This window comes from Heloderma suspectum, chromosome 4, assembly GCF_057233095.1.
Source record: "Heloderma suspectum isolate Gila_16-S chromosome 4, 16-S_ref, whole genome shotgun sequence".
NCBI classification, from domain to species: domain Eukaryota; kingdom Metazoa; phylum Chordata; class Lepidosauria; order Squamata; family Helodermatidae; genus Heloderma; species Heloderma suspectum.
In genome coordinates, this window is record NC_139461.1 from 175,833,123 (window position 1) to 175,848,424 (window position 15,302).

The 15,302-nt window shown below is 43.2% G+C and overlaps 1 protein-coding gene across 1 annotated transcript in view; it reads left to right on the forward strand.

Annotated features, from left to right (window-relative positions):
* The window catches only part of HMCN1 (hemicentin 1), a 349,376-nt gene that overhangs the window by 294,594 nt on the left and 39,480 nt on the right, over positions 1-15,302 (forward strand). The window contains exons 74-85 of the mRNA XM_084848192.1: positions 617-744; positions 1,970-2,126; positions 3,318-3,439; positions 4,139-4,303; positions 5,297-5,404; positions 7,881-8,018; positions 9,415-9,549; positions 9,917-10,186; positions 11,950-12,140; positions 13,834-14,047; positions 14,473-14,607; positions 14,966-15,156. Coding sequence (XP_084704318.1) covers positions 617-744; positions 1,970-2,126; positions 3,318-3,439; positions 4,139-4,303; positions 5,297-5,404; positions 7,881-8,018; positions 9,415-9,549; positions 9,917-10,186; positions 11,950-12,140; positions 13,834-14,047; positions 14,473-14,607; positions 14,966-15,156 — 1,954 coding nt within the window. The remainder of the gene's footprint in view (positions 1-616; positions 745-1,969; positions 2,127-3,317; positions 3,440-4,138; positions 4,304-5,296; positions 5,405-7,880; positions 8,019-9,414; positions 9,550-9,916; positions 10,187-11,949; positions 12,141-13,833; positions 14,048-14,472; positions 14,608-14,965; positions 15,157-15,302) is intronic.

Genomic DNA, 15,302 nt, shown 5'->3' on the forward strand with positions numbered 1-15,302 from the left:
ACTTCCTTCAGCATCCACTGAGCCCAAGATGATAAGTGGTTATTAAGAAATTGGGAGCTATCTACTTTTGGGCGTGTTCAGCCTGAGAGAGCTTTAAGTGTTCAGCCTTAAGCGCATTTACTAGTCTAGAAGTCAGTGAGATTTCTAAGCAAACATGCTTAGGAACATTTTGCAGGAGGATTCATGTTTCAGAAGAGTCTATGTGCCCGTTTCCTGAAATAAAGGTCACCTTCACAGATCTCAGTTTGAACTCTGTAGTGATGAGGTCCCTGAATGCAAAATACATATGCACTGGGCCTCTTTGTGGAGGGTGTATTAATTAGAAGAACTGCTTGTTCTTCTAAAAAGAACATCTTTCAATCAGGAGTAGGTTAGGCCTCCTACCTCCATTTTAAAAACTTTTTGGCTCTGTGAGTCACTGTGTTGAAACTGGAGACCAAGTCCAAATATGCACAGCCACAGTTTGCTTCTTTAGCTGGCATGTTTTTTAAAATGTTAATTTTCTGGTGGAAATAAATTCTCATTTGAAATATGGGTTAGAGGGAAGAAGGTCCTGTAAACAGGGAAATTAGTGTGCATGTGTGTGTGTTTTAAATTCTCTGTTGTCTTGTTTTAGATATTTAGTGTCAGACAATGGATCCCTTCATATATATGCAGCACATGTTACTGACACTGGGCGCTATCTTTGCATGGCAACCAATGCTGCTGGCACTGAGCGCAAGTGGATTGATCTCCATGTCCATGGTAAGTATGCTCTTCTACAGATAAACATGTCCCACAGAAGAGCTGGAGTGGACCAGAAGTGACTTGGTTATTCTTAAAGCTAAATGATGTGACATGATCCATCCTAGCCCATGCACATTGCTTGCATGTGGAGGGATCACTACAGAGCCTTGTTTCCTCTTCAGTGCAGGCATGCTGGGCCATTATGGGAAGCAGGAGTTTTGTGCACACCTCCCATATCTCCACCCAGCACTCCTTTCTGGATTGGAGCATAAATAATGTGCACCAGGGATGGGCGGGCTTGAATACAGGAAGTGCACACAGATTTCCCAGTTCCCATAATACCCCTGTGTGTGCATGTACCTGTGTTGGCACATCAAGGAGGGGGAGGGAGAAAATGGGGCTATATTGAGTCCTGTTAGGTGGACGCTGCCTTGTCCCCCACCCCACATCCCCACATCCCCCCCCGCTCCTTAATTTGAAAACAACTCATACATATATGAGACCCAATGTGGTGTAGTGGCAAGAGTGTTGGACTGGGAGCTGGGAGATCCGTGTTCTAGTCCCCACTCAGCCATGGAAGCTCACTGGGTGACTTTGGGCCAGTTACACACTCTCAGCCCAACCTACCTCACAGGGTTGTTGTTGTGAGGATAAAATGGAGAGGAGGAGGATAATGTAAGCCGCCTTGGGTTCCTTGCAAGAGGAAAAAAGGTGGGATATAAATGCAATAATAAAACAAATAAATTTATTTGATCCTTGCAATATACTGTGCATTTGGGTTAAAAATCACCACTATTGAAAAATATTCATTGATATTTTTTTCCCTTGTGTTAATTTGTTGAACTGGACAGATCTGAACTCTTTTCAGATGTGATGTTGTTCATTTTATTTTATTTTAATAATTTTTACCTTAATGCTTGATAGCAACAGACCTGAGATATATGACAGGGTTCTAAAACTTTAAATACAACAAGGAAACACTGCAGCAGCTTTCTGGCTTGTGGTCTGCACACTTAACGGTTTTTGTTCATTTAATTCATTGTTCAGAAATGGCAAAAAGATGTGTGTTCTCAGTGGTCCCAGTTATCTGGATCAATGAGACTACCTCTTTGTTTTTTTCATCCAGACATGGAATTACATCTGCAAATTGTCCTCATATCATAAACGTTTCCAGAATGCAGATTGGTCTCTATCAGTTTCTTAGTAAATACTGCTGTGTTATCTTTTGTACTTCATTTCCTAGTTCCTCCATCTGTTGCTCCTGGGCCTGTCAACATCACAGTAAATGTGAATGTCCAGACTACTTTGCCATGTGAAACCTCAGGGATTCCTAAACCAACAATAACCTGGAAGAGGAATGGACAGCTCCTTAATGTTGATCAGAATCAGAATACATTCAGGTGAAGGTTACTATTTTCTTTATTTGTTATTATTTGTACAGCACTATTAGGGTACATGCTGTTTTACAGAGATCCATAGAAGGAGGAAGAGGAGGAGGAGGAAGAAGAAACCTCTTCTCAGTCTAGAATATGAAAGTGGTTAACTTATATTTTTCCTATATTTTATATGGGGATTATCTGTGATTTAGCACAAACAACTGCAGCTGATGCTTCATAAATGATGTTTGGAAGTAATCAGTCATTATAACATCTTTGGCTATGGTTTGTATCTCTTGTTGCTATGTTGGTTCATGAGAATAACTACCCTGGCAAACTACTTCTAGTTACTGCAACAACCTTCATTTAAAAATTTTCACTATGAAATTGCATATTTATTTACATCTCTTCCATGTACATGCCAAGTACAAACACTGCAGACCTTCTCTTGGTCCTAAGCTGTTTGGAGGTGCATAGGTCTCTATGGTGCAAAAGATCCTAGCTCTGAATCCCAAAGAAGGTGCTCTTGCCTGGGTAGAGGGTGAGGGGCAAGGACTCTTCCCCAGTATTTTGAAAGAAAAGACTAGAAAGACATTTCTTGGAGATATTTCAGGAGGAATAGGATAGCCTCTCTGAGGTAGAGATGCTGGACCCCTTCATAATTCAGTCTATAAATAATTTAGAATGTCAATTGTGTTTAAATAATTAATCCAAACTCCAGTTTGCACTCAGTCCGGGAACCTGAGCAGAGCTAGGCATTCCCAGAAGCCACTGGTTCTGACATAAGGCAATGTCATCACTGCTGTGCAAATTGGGCCACTTCCTCACTCCCCTTTATCAGGGCTTACTAGAGGAAGGGCAGATGTCTGGGAGGAACCAGTTAGTGGTATGAAGGCATCAAGGCCTAATTCAGGTACATTTTGAATTGGACCCAGTCTGTGGGTACTTGAAATCCACAGGGAACGAGGTCTCAAAATCCATCAACTGGATCTGATTTATTAAGAAGTTTGGTGATAATTCCTGCTTAAAGCCAGTAAACTGAATTAGAAGATGATGCATCAAATCCCTTGCCATTCTCTGCTTCTACAGCAATTTTCCCCAGCTGAGTTTCAGTTATGAATCATATTCCCTATGACAGTAACATTAATGACTGCAACATCTTTTCTCAAACACTACGATGAACTATAATAACCGTCCCTTCCCTCCCTCTCCCAGGCTTTTGTCTTCGGGGTCACTAGTAATCATTTCTCCCACCATAGACGACACCGCACTCTATGAATGTTTGGTATCAAATGAGGCAGGCGAGGATCAAAGAACAATTGCCCTCATTGTACAAGGTACAGTATTGTGGCCATATCAAAATGTCTTCATGTAAGTTGTAAGCTTTGTAAGCTCATTGGCTGTTAGGAGAGACTGGAGCTGAGGAACTGCTAAGAAGGGAGTTCATGTTCAGCTCTGGGCTGTTCTGGCCCTCCCAGCTACAATTTTTTTCCTCTCTTCTGCACAGAATAAGAAACTGCATAATTTAGTAAGTTAGCTGGTCCAAGCTACAGCATATAATATAAGAAGACAAAACACCAAACTTACCTTCCACGCAAGACTTAGGGTCAAGAGAAGTGTGCAAAGCTCTTCTATGCATGCACAGAGAAAGTTTCCAGATTTTCCCTTCTGACAGTAGCTCCTTATGGAGTGCTGCTCTGCATTGCTAACCTCCTAAGGTCTCAGAGGTGTTCCTCTGAAAGGTGCAGGGGCAGAAAAGACCTATGTCTGTGGGAAACAAAGCATATAGAAGTTTGGATCCCAGCTAGGAAATTGAACCGAGGGAATCTCAAATTTAAATGTACATATATAGAAATAGATCCTTATTTAGCCATTTATGTGGTTGATACCCCTTAACATAATTATGAGCTATTGAGAAATGGTCCTATTGCAAGTAGGTCTGCACCAAATGTTCTCCTGTTTCCCTATTCAACTTGAAAGTAGCTCTTGTGATAAATGATCGATGCTTTTATTGGCCTTTCTTTCCCTTACTTTAGTGCCACCATCCTTAGCAGATGAAGCTACAGATCTGCTGGTAACCAAGTTGTCTCCAGTAGTGATTCCTTGCACTGCATCAGGCATTCCTTTGCCCACAATCCACTGGATGAAGAATGGAATAAGACTTCTTCCTCGAGGAGACGGCTACAGAATTCTGTCTTCAGGTTATGGGTTACAATGATTATGAATACCTTTTGGGATTTTATATTCATATTTTTAGGGAGTGTTAATGACAATTTTGCTGTTAATTCCTTAAAAGGCACCATCATTTCTGGACTGGAGTGTTTGGTTAGAGCTACACATTATAGCCAACTCTTGTTTCCAAATGGCTGCTGCCATTTCTTGGCTGAAAAGTGGCATAAGGAGGGAGTGGTTTGCAGGGGAGAAATGAAGGATGGGAGTAGGGAAGCGTAACCCTCTCTACACCCACTGTTTCCCCACTGCACCTTCTTCCTCCAATTGCTTTTCTTTCAACCCAGGTTCCGGACTCATTTTTGGGATGGAAACCCAGATCTAGCATCCTACCATGAGAAAAGTGTAGGGTGGCGGGAGTTGCTGGAGAAAAGTGGTGGGTAGAATGGACGGTCAAACACCGCTACTCCTGCCCACTCATATGAGGTGGAGAAGTGGTGACCAAGCATTTATTTCAGTAAGGCGGCTGCCTCATATGCCTTCAGACTATGCCCTGGCACCATTTGGATACACAGGTTTGCTAGCAAGATGTTGTTTCAGCCAAAGCCTCGAGCCATAACCCAAAACCTTAACATGCCTAAAAGCCATACCATACCTCCATATCTCCATACTTCTGCTGCCATCTTCCCATCCTCCTTCAATCGGCACCCAGTCCCTGATGGTCCCCTCCCTTGGGGTTCTGGTAGTCTTGCACTACCTCAGCCTGCGAATTTAGCTGCGGCAAAAAGAAGAAGGATGGAAGAACACATTTCTATTTCATTGGGACTTTTCATCAAAGGCTCAAACACCAGGAACATCTTGTTCCACTCCCATTGATTTAAATTCAGCTTGTGCGGAAGAACGTCCCACTGGCTTGCATGCTCACTTCACTTTCTTGAAGTGCTTGACAGTTGCAAGTGATCCCTACTCACTGTTTAGCTGTTCCAGATGCATAATTGATCAACGTTTTCCGCCTCTTCCTTTAGGTGCTATTGAAATAACTGCTGCTCAACTGGACCATGCAGGAAGGTACACCTGCACTGCACGGAATGCAGCTGGCTCTGCCCACAGACACATTACTCTTCATGTTCAGGGTGAGGTGGGAACCTGTATCTTTCTTGTTCAGCTCAAAGAGAATTTTCTCCTCAGCTCTGAGTCCAAGAGCCTACTACATATTCAGAATAGTATGGCTCTGTTAGGACTGTACCACCAGGCTGCCAGTGGAAGGTTGTATGGATATTGTTCACACCTCCCACATAAAAAAAAACCTCTCTAGGCTTAGAAAACTAGCACGGGGGGGGGGGGGCGTTATTTAAACCCTCTGCCTGATATCTAGTTTTCTACAAGCAGGAAATATCGATTTATTTCTTATTTATTTATTAATTACATTTATATCCTGCCTTTTTTCCTCCAAGGAACTCAAGGTGGCGTACATAATCCTCCTCCTCCTCCATTTTATCCTCACAACAACAACCCTGTGAGGTGGGTTGGGCTGAGAGTATGTGACTGGCCCGGAGTCACCCAGTGAGCTTCCATGGCCGAATGGGGACTAGAACCCGGATCTCCCGACTCCCAGTCCAGCACTCTAGCCACTACACCATGCTGGCTCTCATGTAGTGGAACATCCAAATGTGCATTTTCCCACCGGAAGTACCTCTACCTCATAAGTATCCTGAAATGTTTAGCCCTGCTCTAATTCTAGATTTATTTTAAAATGTACACACACCTTTTAAACTTCAATTCTTGAGGCTTAAAGCAGCAAGTTGCTTGGTCTTATTAGTTCCGCTGTGCTTTGTAAAACTACTCATGAGAAGTTGACACTACTTGCTAATAAGTTGCTATGAGGATGAGTGAAGGCTATACTAACTTGACAGGCTCCAGTTCTATGTAGACATACCTGGGAGTAAGCTCCAATGAACTCAGTGGGACTTACTTCTGAGTAGACAATAGGGATGTCTGTTGCTGGGAAATTGGAGGTGGGGGGTGGGTTTGGCTCAGTGGAGTTCTGTGGCATGTGCAACTTGCTTTGCGTCTGCAAGCTGATTTACAGGCACTTCCTTCAACTTTGGGAAACTTTTTGCACATTTTTGGAAGGTTCTACAAGTTGCACAAATTTCTGAGCTATTTGCACTAATAACGGCTGGATTTCTGCAAATTGCAGAACCTTCCCTGCACCCTCAAGTGCAAAATTCCCAGAAAATCCACGAACTGGCCCGACTGGCTGCAGATTGAGTGAGGCGCAGCAGTGGAAACCAAAACGAAGTCCGGGGGGGGCTGAGCCTCAGAAAACCCATCAAACTCCACCCCCAAAATGGATTTCTCTGACATCCCTAGTAGATAATGCTAAAATTGTGTTGGTAGTCTAGCTTTTTATGCAGATAGCTGGGCCTGGAGCAGAGACCACACTTGTTTGCTATGGATAAGTGCCCATTTAATGCACTTGTAATGCACCTGACTCATGCTATCTGCACTGAAACCATCTGGGCATTTGTGTGCTAGAATGCTCTGGAATGGTACTCTTTTGAAAAGTAGGGCCTGTGCTGTGCTCTTGGGGAAAATAGGCCAATCAAATATTTTCTGTTCTGTTCTGTTCTGTTCTGTTGATCTAACAAAAATTAATTCACTTGCTTATAATCTGGCTCCCACTATCCACATTCACTCATTACACGGTTCATAAAACACAAATAATGTTCTCTTGGTGGGCAGCATTGTGAGCATTGTGAGAATGTGAGATAATTACTCTAAAGTAAAAAAAAAAAAGTGTAGGATTGCCTCCCCAGTATGAACCTGCTTGGGCCTTAAAATAGGCCACAGAGGCCTTGCTCATGGGTCCATCATTAAGGCCCGTTAGGTAACAACAGACAGGGCCTTTTCAGTGGTGGCCCCACCTTTGTGGAACAAGGATGTGCATTTGGCTCCCTCTTTGGCTCTTTCCAAACATGCCTTAAAAACCTGGTTGTTCCCATCTGCTTTTAACTTAATAATGTTGCCAGAAAGGTGGCATAAAAATACTTCAACTAAATTAAATAAGTGACTTGATAGAGAAGAAGAAGAAGAAGAAGATGAAGAAGAGGAGAAGGAGGAGGAGGAGGAGGAGGAGGATCAGTGAGAGGGAAAGGCACCAATTGTATCCAAAAATAGAAGTGTCAGAAAAAGCTTTAATAAGCCTGATGCATTTCAAAAGACATTTCCTTCCTCAGGGATCACTCAGTTTTTTCCACGTATATCTTGCAAAATCTTGCAAATGTTTCATCTGTTTCAAACTAATATTATATCATTAGAAATGTACTAAATAAATATCCTGTGCTGTTTATTGTTTTGCATTATGTTGTATTCTATTCTTTTAAGAATTTGTATTGTGTTTTATATTTTAATCATGTTTTAAAAGGACATTTTGGTTTTGTATCTGGTTATCTGCCCAGAGAATATTAGCTATTTGAGCAGATTAGACATGTACTAAATTTAAAAAATAACCCAAAGCAAAGCTCTTTCTGGCACTTGAGAACATTTTCTCTTCTGTTTTTGGTAGATCAGTAATCAGCTCTCCTTTTGTGCTCATCTCTCTCTTAGAACCACCCACTATTCGAGTCCAACCTGGAACACTTGATGTTATTCTCAACAACCCGATCCTCTTACCATGTGAAGCAGTAGGCACACCTCGTCCTGTAATAACATGGCAGAAGGAAGGGGTCAATGTTATCACAACAGGTATCTTTCTTTGTCTTATAATTTTCAGTTCTTCTAAGAGAATTTAACAAAATGCAGTTGGAAGGAAACTAGTACCACAACTATGTAGCCTAAGGAAGGATACTTTATACCTAAAAACATCTCCCAGGGCTGGTTCATGCATGTTCATCAAATGATGACATTCATGTGAGAATGGGCCGTTGAAGACAGACCATTTCATGTCACCGCAGTGTACACAATGCTTTTCAGGAGAGTCAGTCCACACATTCGGTTGCCAGTCATCAAATGTAGAGAAATTAACTGATGTGCAAGCATATCTGAACCGAGTCTAAGAGATGCTTGTATAACCTTTTTCATGAAAATTCAAAGAAATAAGAGTTTACAACTTCTCTAGGAAACTTATTCCACCACGGAACTACTCTTACAGTTAGGATAGTAAATCTAATGTTTAACCTAAATTGATGTTTCAGAGCTCTCCTAGAAGGAGCAGGCACGTAGCTTGGAGGTGTTCCTGGATCCAGCCCTGTCACTTGAGTCTCAGGTGGCTGAGAAGGCCTATTTTGAGCTCCAGCTGGTTTTCCAGCTACGACCCTTCTTGCACAGAGATAGCTTGGCCACAGTGACCCATGCTCTGGTAACCACCAGACTGGACTGTTGCAATGTGCTGTGAGTGGGGCTGCCTTTAAAAATGATTCTGAAGCTGCAACTGGTGCAGAACATGGCTGACAGATAGCACTTGTAGGACTTCTGTCACCCCAGTCCTAAAGGATTGGCATTGGTTGCCAATTCTCAGCCCAGTTCAAGGTGCTGATGTTAATGTATAAAGCCTTGAACAACTTGGGTAGCAAATATCTGAAAGAGTGCCTGCTCCCCTATACACCAGCCCAGATGTTAAGATCAGCAGGGGAGGCCCTGTTATCAGTACTGGTGCCCATAGAGGTTTGTGGGAGAGTGGCGTATAAAAGGGCCTTCTCTGTGGTGGCCCCAAGGCTGTGGAATTTCCTCCCCTCTGAGGTGCATCTGGAGCCTTCACTGTATGCATGTAATTGGCACCTCTTTACCCAGGCATTTGGAAGTGGATTCTGATTGGATTGAGCTTTTAATGGTAGTTTTAAGTTGTTTGATATGGTTTTATCGATATGTATGTTACCTGCCCTGGGATCATAAATTGAAGGATGGATTATATATTTAAAAAACTAATAATTCATTCATTCATTTGCTTTTTTCACAGAGTACAATTGTTTCCCTTTATCTTTTTGACATCTTTGTAAATATCTGAAAACTGTCCTTTCAGCCTCTAAAAAAAGCATACGCAGTTCCTTCAGCCCTTCTTCATATGATTTGTTTAGGATTTAAACTGGCCTTCCTTTATTTCCATGCAGTTGTGTCTTATTTAATACATGTGAATGTATTCTAGGGAACAGTTTTACCATTCTTCCCAGTGGCAGTTTGCAGATCGCAAAAGCTGCTTCTGAAGATGCTGGAACTTACATGTGTGTTGCTCAGAATCCAGCAGGCACTGCTGTTGGAAAGATCAAACTAAAAATTCAAGGTAAGCTTTGTATGCAAACTACAAACTTGTCATTACATTGTTATTACTATTACCTCAGAAAGCATTAGCCATAATGCTAGAGTGTTAACTGAGGTTTATCCTAGTAAGCCTCCCTACGAAATCATTGTTAGAGCCTCACCAAGGAAAAGAAAACAAGCAGTAGTATTGTTTACTTGACAATGCTTCCTTTTGTCCCCTGCCCATGAGAAAAAAGAGATGGAGAAAAAAAAGAGAGACCTGGTCCATGGAGCATCAACAGTGTTCCCAAGATAGAGGGATCCTGGGGGTGTAAAAGCCTGTGACCCATAGGGAGTATTGTCCTGCTGTCTTCTAGTATTGTGGATTCAAACAGTGAATGATCTTTCAGTTCCTCCAGCTTTCAAAACTCATCCTGAGGAATATGTGGTGGTTGTGGATAAGCCTGCCACTCTTTTGTGTGAAGCAGAGGGCTACCCAGCTCCTGAGATTGGATGGCATAAAGATGGACAGAAGGTCCCAGAGACCATGAGGCAACGAATTCTCAGCACGGGGGCTTTGCAGATCGCATTTGCTCAGCCTAGTGACACTGGGCATTACACATGCACTGCTACAAATGTGGCTGGATCAAGCAGCTCCAGTATGGAACTCACTGTGCTTGGTAAGTTAGATTAGAAATAGAGAACATGAGTTGGCCTGTCGATCATGGTGGAAGCTAGTACGGCGCCCAGTTTGGGTTGTCGTTTTTCAGATATTTTATGTCTTTTTTTCAACATATAATCATACAGTCACAACTGTAATAAATAGGCTGTTCCACTCTATCAACTTTAAAAAACACTTCTGCTCAGTACTTAAATTAATGATAATTAAGTAGAGATTTAACTGAACCATCCTATGACTGAAAAGCCACAGCATTCAGGTGTGGAGTGCAGCCACCCCAAACTTCTGCTATATCTTCTGCATGGCCTGTGAGGGGAGAGGTGCCAAAAAGAAAATACAAAACTTCCAGAAAAATGACAGTAACTGAAAGCTATGAAACAGCCCACCAATCAGGGACAGAGCCTGCAACGACAGCCACATGAAATGTGGAGACGGCCACTGACATTGTGATGATCTGGCCATGCCCTGACATTGCAACATACACACAGTGACAACACAGCGCTCCCACTCCAGCAGCCACAGTGGCACATTCTACAGGGCATGGGGCTAGAAAGCTGGAGACGGGAGCTCAATCCCTGCCAGTGGGAAAAGGTGGGGAGGAATGGCCTCTACTCAGCTTTTGTATCTGTGGTGTTTTTAAAATGCTCACAAGTCAGGGGCAACAAAGAGGACGCTCCCGGGACCTGAACCCACATTGCCAACAACACAGATTGGCTTCCTAACTGCTCAATCACAGCAGCAGACAGAACGCATACACCTAATGGGGCACCTGTCTCTCCCTGTGCCCACAGCCCCTACACCCAATTATAGGTGACAGGTTTTGCATGCTGGGAGTCAATCTGACACTAGGAAGGGTGGGGAGGCCCCCCCCCAGTTGTACCTGAGCCAATCAGGAGGAGCACTCCATGGACCAGTACTCTGCATGGCCCAATCATCCCTTTTGGCCTCTCTCCCTCCCCGTGGCATCTCATGGGACCAAGCCCACACCTCTTCTGTGTTGTCTGGTAGGCTGGTCCTGCCAGGTAGCATCCCACCCTATTTCCCTCTTCCCCTCCTCCTCCCTCTTTCCCTCCAAAGTGAATGCCCCATAGACCCCAGCAGCAGCACCCATCTCACTGTACCGCTGGGAAGGAAAATGGACTATTTAGGGAACAGTGGGAGACATTTAATATTATACTGGTGTAAAATATATTCTAAAAAGAATATGCATATAGAGATACATTCAATGTTGTGAGTCATTTTGCCGAAGTTGAACACAGCATTGTTAAATTAAGTCTAAGGTTTATATTCTGATAGGGCTCTTTGACCATAACAGTTGAATACATCATAGGGCTTCCACTATGATTGCAGCTCCATGATCTGGCAAGCTTAAGGAAGCAAATAGGGCCAAGAAACCATGTAGGATGTAAGGATTTCAATTTCACGTATTGATTAACTAAAAACAACCTTCTAGTCTAAATTATTTAATGGCAGCCTTAGTTCTAGTTCCCAAATTCTCTACTTTAATTTACTCTCCTCCCACAGTTGTGCCATTTCCTCTCATTTATTTGTAGAATGCTGCCATCCTGCAGCAGGTCAAGCTCTCTCAATAAATATTCACCATATGGTGTTTAACACCTTTGCATTGGGACATACGTGTGGATATTATTACTGGCACACAGATGTGTATGTACACATGCACACACACACAGCTCAGTGTCTAACTTTGTAGAAGCTTAAGAGCATATGCAGTCAATTATATTCTTTAAAAAAATCTTCACACAGTCCCACCTAAGATACTCCGTACAGTGGACCACTACACAGTTGTTGAGCATTCACATATAGTTCTGTCATGTGTTGCTGATGGAATGCCAACACCATCCATGAACTGGAAGAAAGATGGTGCTCTTTTAACGAGTGTGATGGGAAAACACACGACTGTGCCACACGGAGATCTCATTGTGAAGAGTGCTGTGGTAAGTGTCAGTTTTAAAAACGTCCTCGACATAGATGGGAGTAAAGACAGGGACTGGGCCTTTTTTCTCTTTGTTGTGCATTTAGTTCTTTGAATACGTGTAATTGGGGAATGTACTGAACTCTGGGAGGAGTATGTACTAGGCCTCACGCCACATAGATCATTTTGTGGGTCTCCTAGGAGGTTTTTTTTCTTGCTGTAAGGAGTTGGACTGTGTGAGGGTGCGGGGGAGCTCCTGGCTCAGTAGCCCTCAAGCCTTGACCTATGCAACCATCTGCTTGGGTAGAAATTGATTTTTTTCTGTTGCCCGGAGGTCATTAAGTTAATCAGACTTATTGGGGCTCAATGTGTAGAGAGCCTATGGAGCCAGAATCTCAGATAACTGGCTCTGCTTCTCTAAATCAGCTGTAACTCCCAAGCCATGAAGCAGACTCAACTGGTGGTGGATGGGGAGGTGATGCCAGTTTCGGTGGGGCTGTGATTCCATTCCAGGTTTCAGTCAGAACGAGCGAGAACTCTAAATGAACTATCCCAGGTGCTCAAGCTATTTGAGGGATAGGGTCCAGCACCTTGGATAGCTCCTTTAGAGTTCTGGCTGGTTCTGACTGAAACCCATCACAGCCCCATTGAAAATCAGAGTCACCAGCTGCCACTGCGTACAGTCAGCATATTAGTGATGTACGAAAGGCACTTACCTGGTTCCGCAGTTGCTTCGCGGTAGGGGGGAGGCGCTTCGGTTCTCCCCCCGAAGTTCAGGCCGGGGGGGGGGAGGCGCCCTGTATCGCCCGGCCGAAATTCAGGCCGGGGGGGGAGGCGCCCCGCCTCGCCCAGCCGAAATTAAGGCCGGGGAGAAGCGCCCCATCTCCCCGGCCGCGAAATAAAAAGTGAATGTTAAAAAACAACAACACACACCTGTGATAGGCTACGTAACGATTAACGTAGCCTATCACGGCTAGATTTCCAAAGTCAGCCGTGATAGGCTACATTAATCGTTATGTTGTCTATCACGGGTGTTTTTTTTTACTTTATTTTGTAATGGCGGCGGCAGCCGGTCAGAAGACCGGCCGCCGCCCCCGCCCCCGACGAACCGCCACCGAACCGCCGCCGGGACCCGCCGCCGAGAGGGACATTCGCATGAGGTAAGTCCCATCCCGGGGGGGGTGGGGGGGGCGGAGAATTTCACCAACAATTTTGGGGGGCGGAATGCATTGGCATTCGGCCTCCCCGGGATTCGTGGAGAAATTCATGGCCATCCCTACAGCATATCCAGGACACCTCCAGGTTTAGTTCTGACCCAGCCACCAAGCAGAGAGGCTTGTGGGGTTGGACTTGATGGTCTGGGGGTAGGACACGATGGTCTTATAGGCCCCTTCCAATCCTACTATTCTATAATTCTATTCAACCTCTAAGCTTACATTATGTAGTTTTCTTGGGCAGGCAACTCCTTGGTACAAGTAGCTGAAGGAAGATTTTGCTTTCCGCCAAACTTATATTAAAACATTTCCTCTGATGATTTCCAGCAACCTCTGAAAGCAGAGAACTATTTCTGCCCCTGAACTGAAACGTGTTGGCTGATTCAAATCCATACACAAATGCTTTTGGAACTGCCCCCTTAGTACAAATTACTGTTATATTTATTACAGGAGATCACATTCTTTAGTATTTTATATGCCATTCCTTTTTCCTGCCTATAGCCTGAAGATTCTGGGAGCTACACCTGTGTTGCCAGCAATGTTGCTGGTGAAGATGCCCACACTATCAACTTGACTGTTCATGTGCTCCCCACTTTTACTGAACTCCCTGGAGATGTTGCTTTAAACAAAGGAGAACGACTTCAATTAACTTGTAAAGCAACTGGAGTCCCTGTACCCAAAATCATTTGGACTTTTAACAATAATATTATCCCAGGTAGGTTAATCCAGGAAAGGATAGTCTGACGATATATTATGAGATGAGATACGGAAAATGCAGATTTGATTTTAGATATTTGAATTATTGACTCTTAAAACCACTGAATGTCTTCTTAACTGTAACCACCAAAAGCCTCCATTTCCAAAAGATGGTCATGTTTAGGTAAATCTTTATTTGAAAGGAATTCAATAATTACAAAGCAATCAGCAAAATACCCCACAACATGAGATGAGCTACAAGTAGAACTGGGAGCAGAAAGGATGGTTGAATATCTCCACCAGTGTGTCTTGCAAAGCTCTATCTACTAGCATATGGGATACTGGACATCCAAACCAATGCCTATAAAATATATATATATGCTTTACTGAGGCTTACCAATCATTGCTTTAATTTTTGTTGGTTTGCTTCTGTTTTTCTGCCAGTGCAATATGATGGTGTGAACGGACTTAGTGAACTTGTTATCGAAAGAGTGTCTAAAGAGGATTCAGGTACCTATGTGTGTACAGCAGAAAACCTGGTTGGTTCTATCAAGGCTCTTGGATCTGTGTATGTTAAAGGTATGTATTACTGGTAAGTTTGGAAATAATGTCATTGACTCCTAATTTCATATTCTATCTAACTTCAGTATCAGAGATGACAGTGGATAGTAATGGAAATAGACTGCTCATGCTATGAAAATAAAAAGTGCCTGACTCCCATCAACAGCTGGACAAGACACCTCTTGTTCAGTGAATTATCAAATTAAAAATAAAAACATTTCACAAAACTGGATTCATTTTTGCCAAATTTCATGTTTCACCATCTGCATTTACTATTTTGAATTCATGTTGAGTTTTCTATATATGTTCACTTCAGTTTTCAATTTGAACCCTTATTTTATATGTAGTTACTTAACCTATTCCCCCCCGCCCCCAGAGCCTCCAGTCTTCATGGGAGATTATCATTCCAGTCGGATTGAGCCCCTGGGTGGGAATGCTGTTCTCAACTGTGAAGTCCGAGGAGACCCACCTCCAACTATCCAGTGGAGCAAAAAAGGAGTTGGCATTCAGATCAGTAACCGAATTAGACAACTTGGCAACGGATCCCTTGCCATCTATGGCACAGTAGTGAGTCATGACTCAAATTGGTACTGGTGAAATAAATGACTTAATTTATACAGCATTTATCACACTCATGTTTGTATCCCACTCTTCTTCCAAGGAGATCCAGAGGACATAGTTAAGACTATCCCATTTAGCTTCATAATAACTCA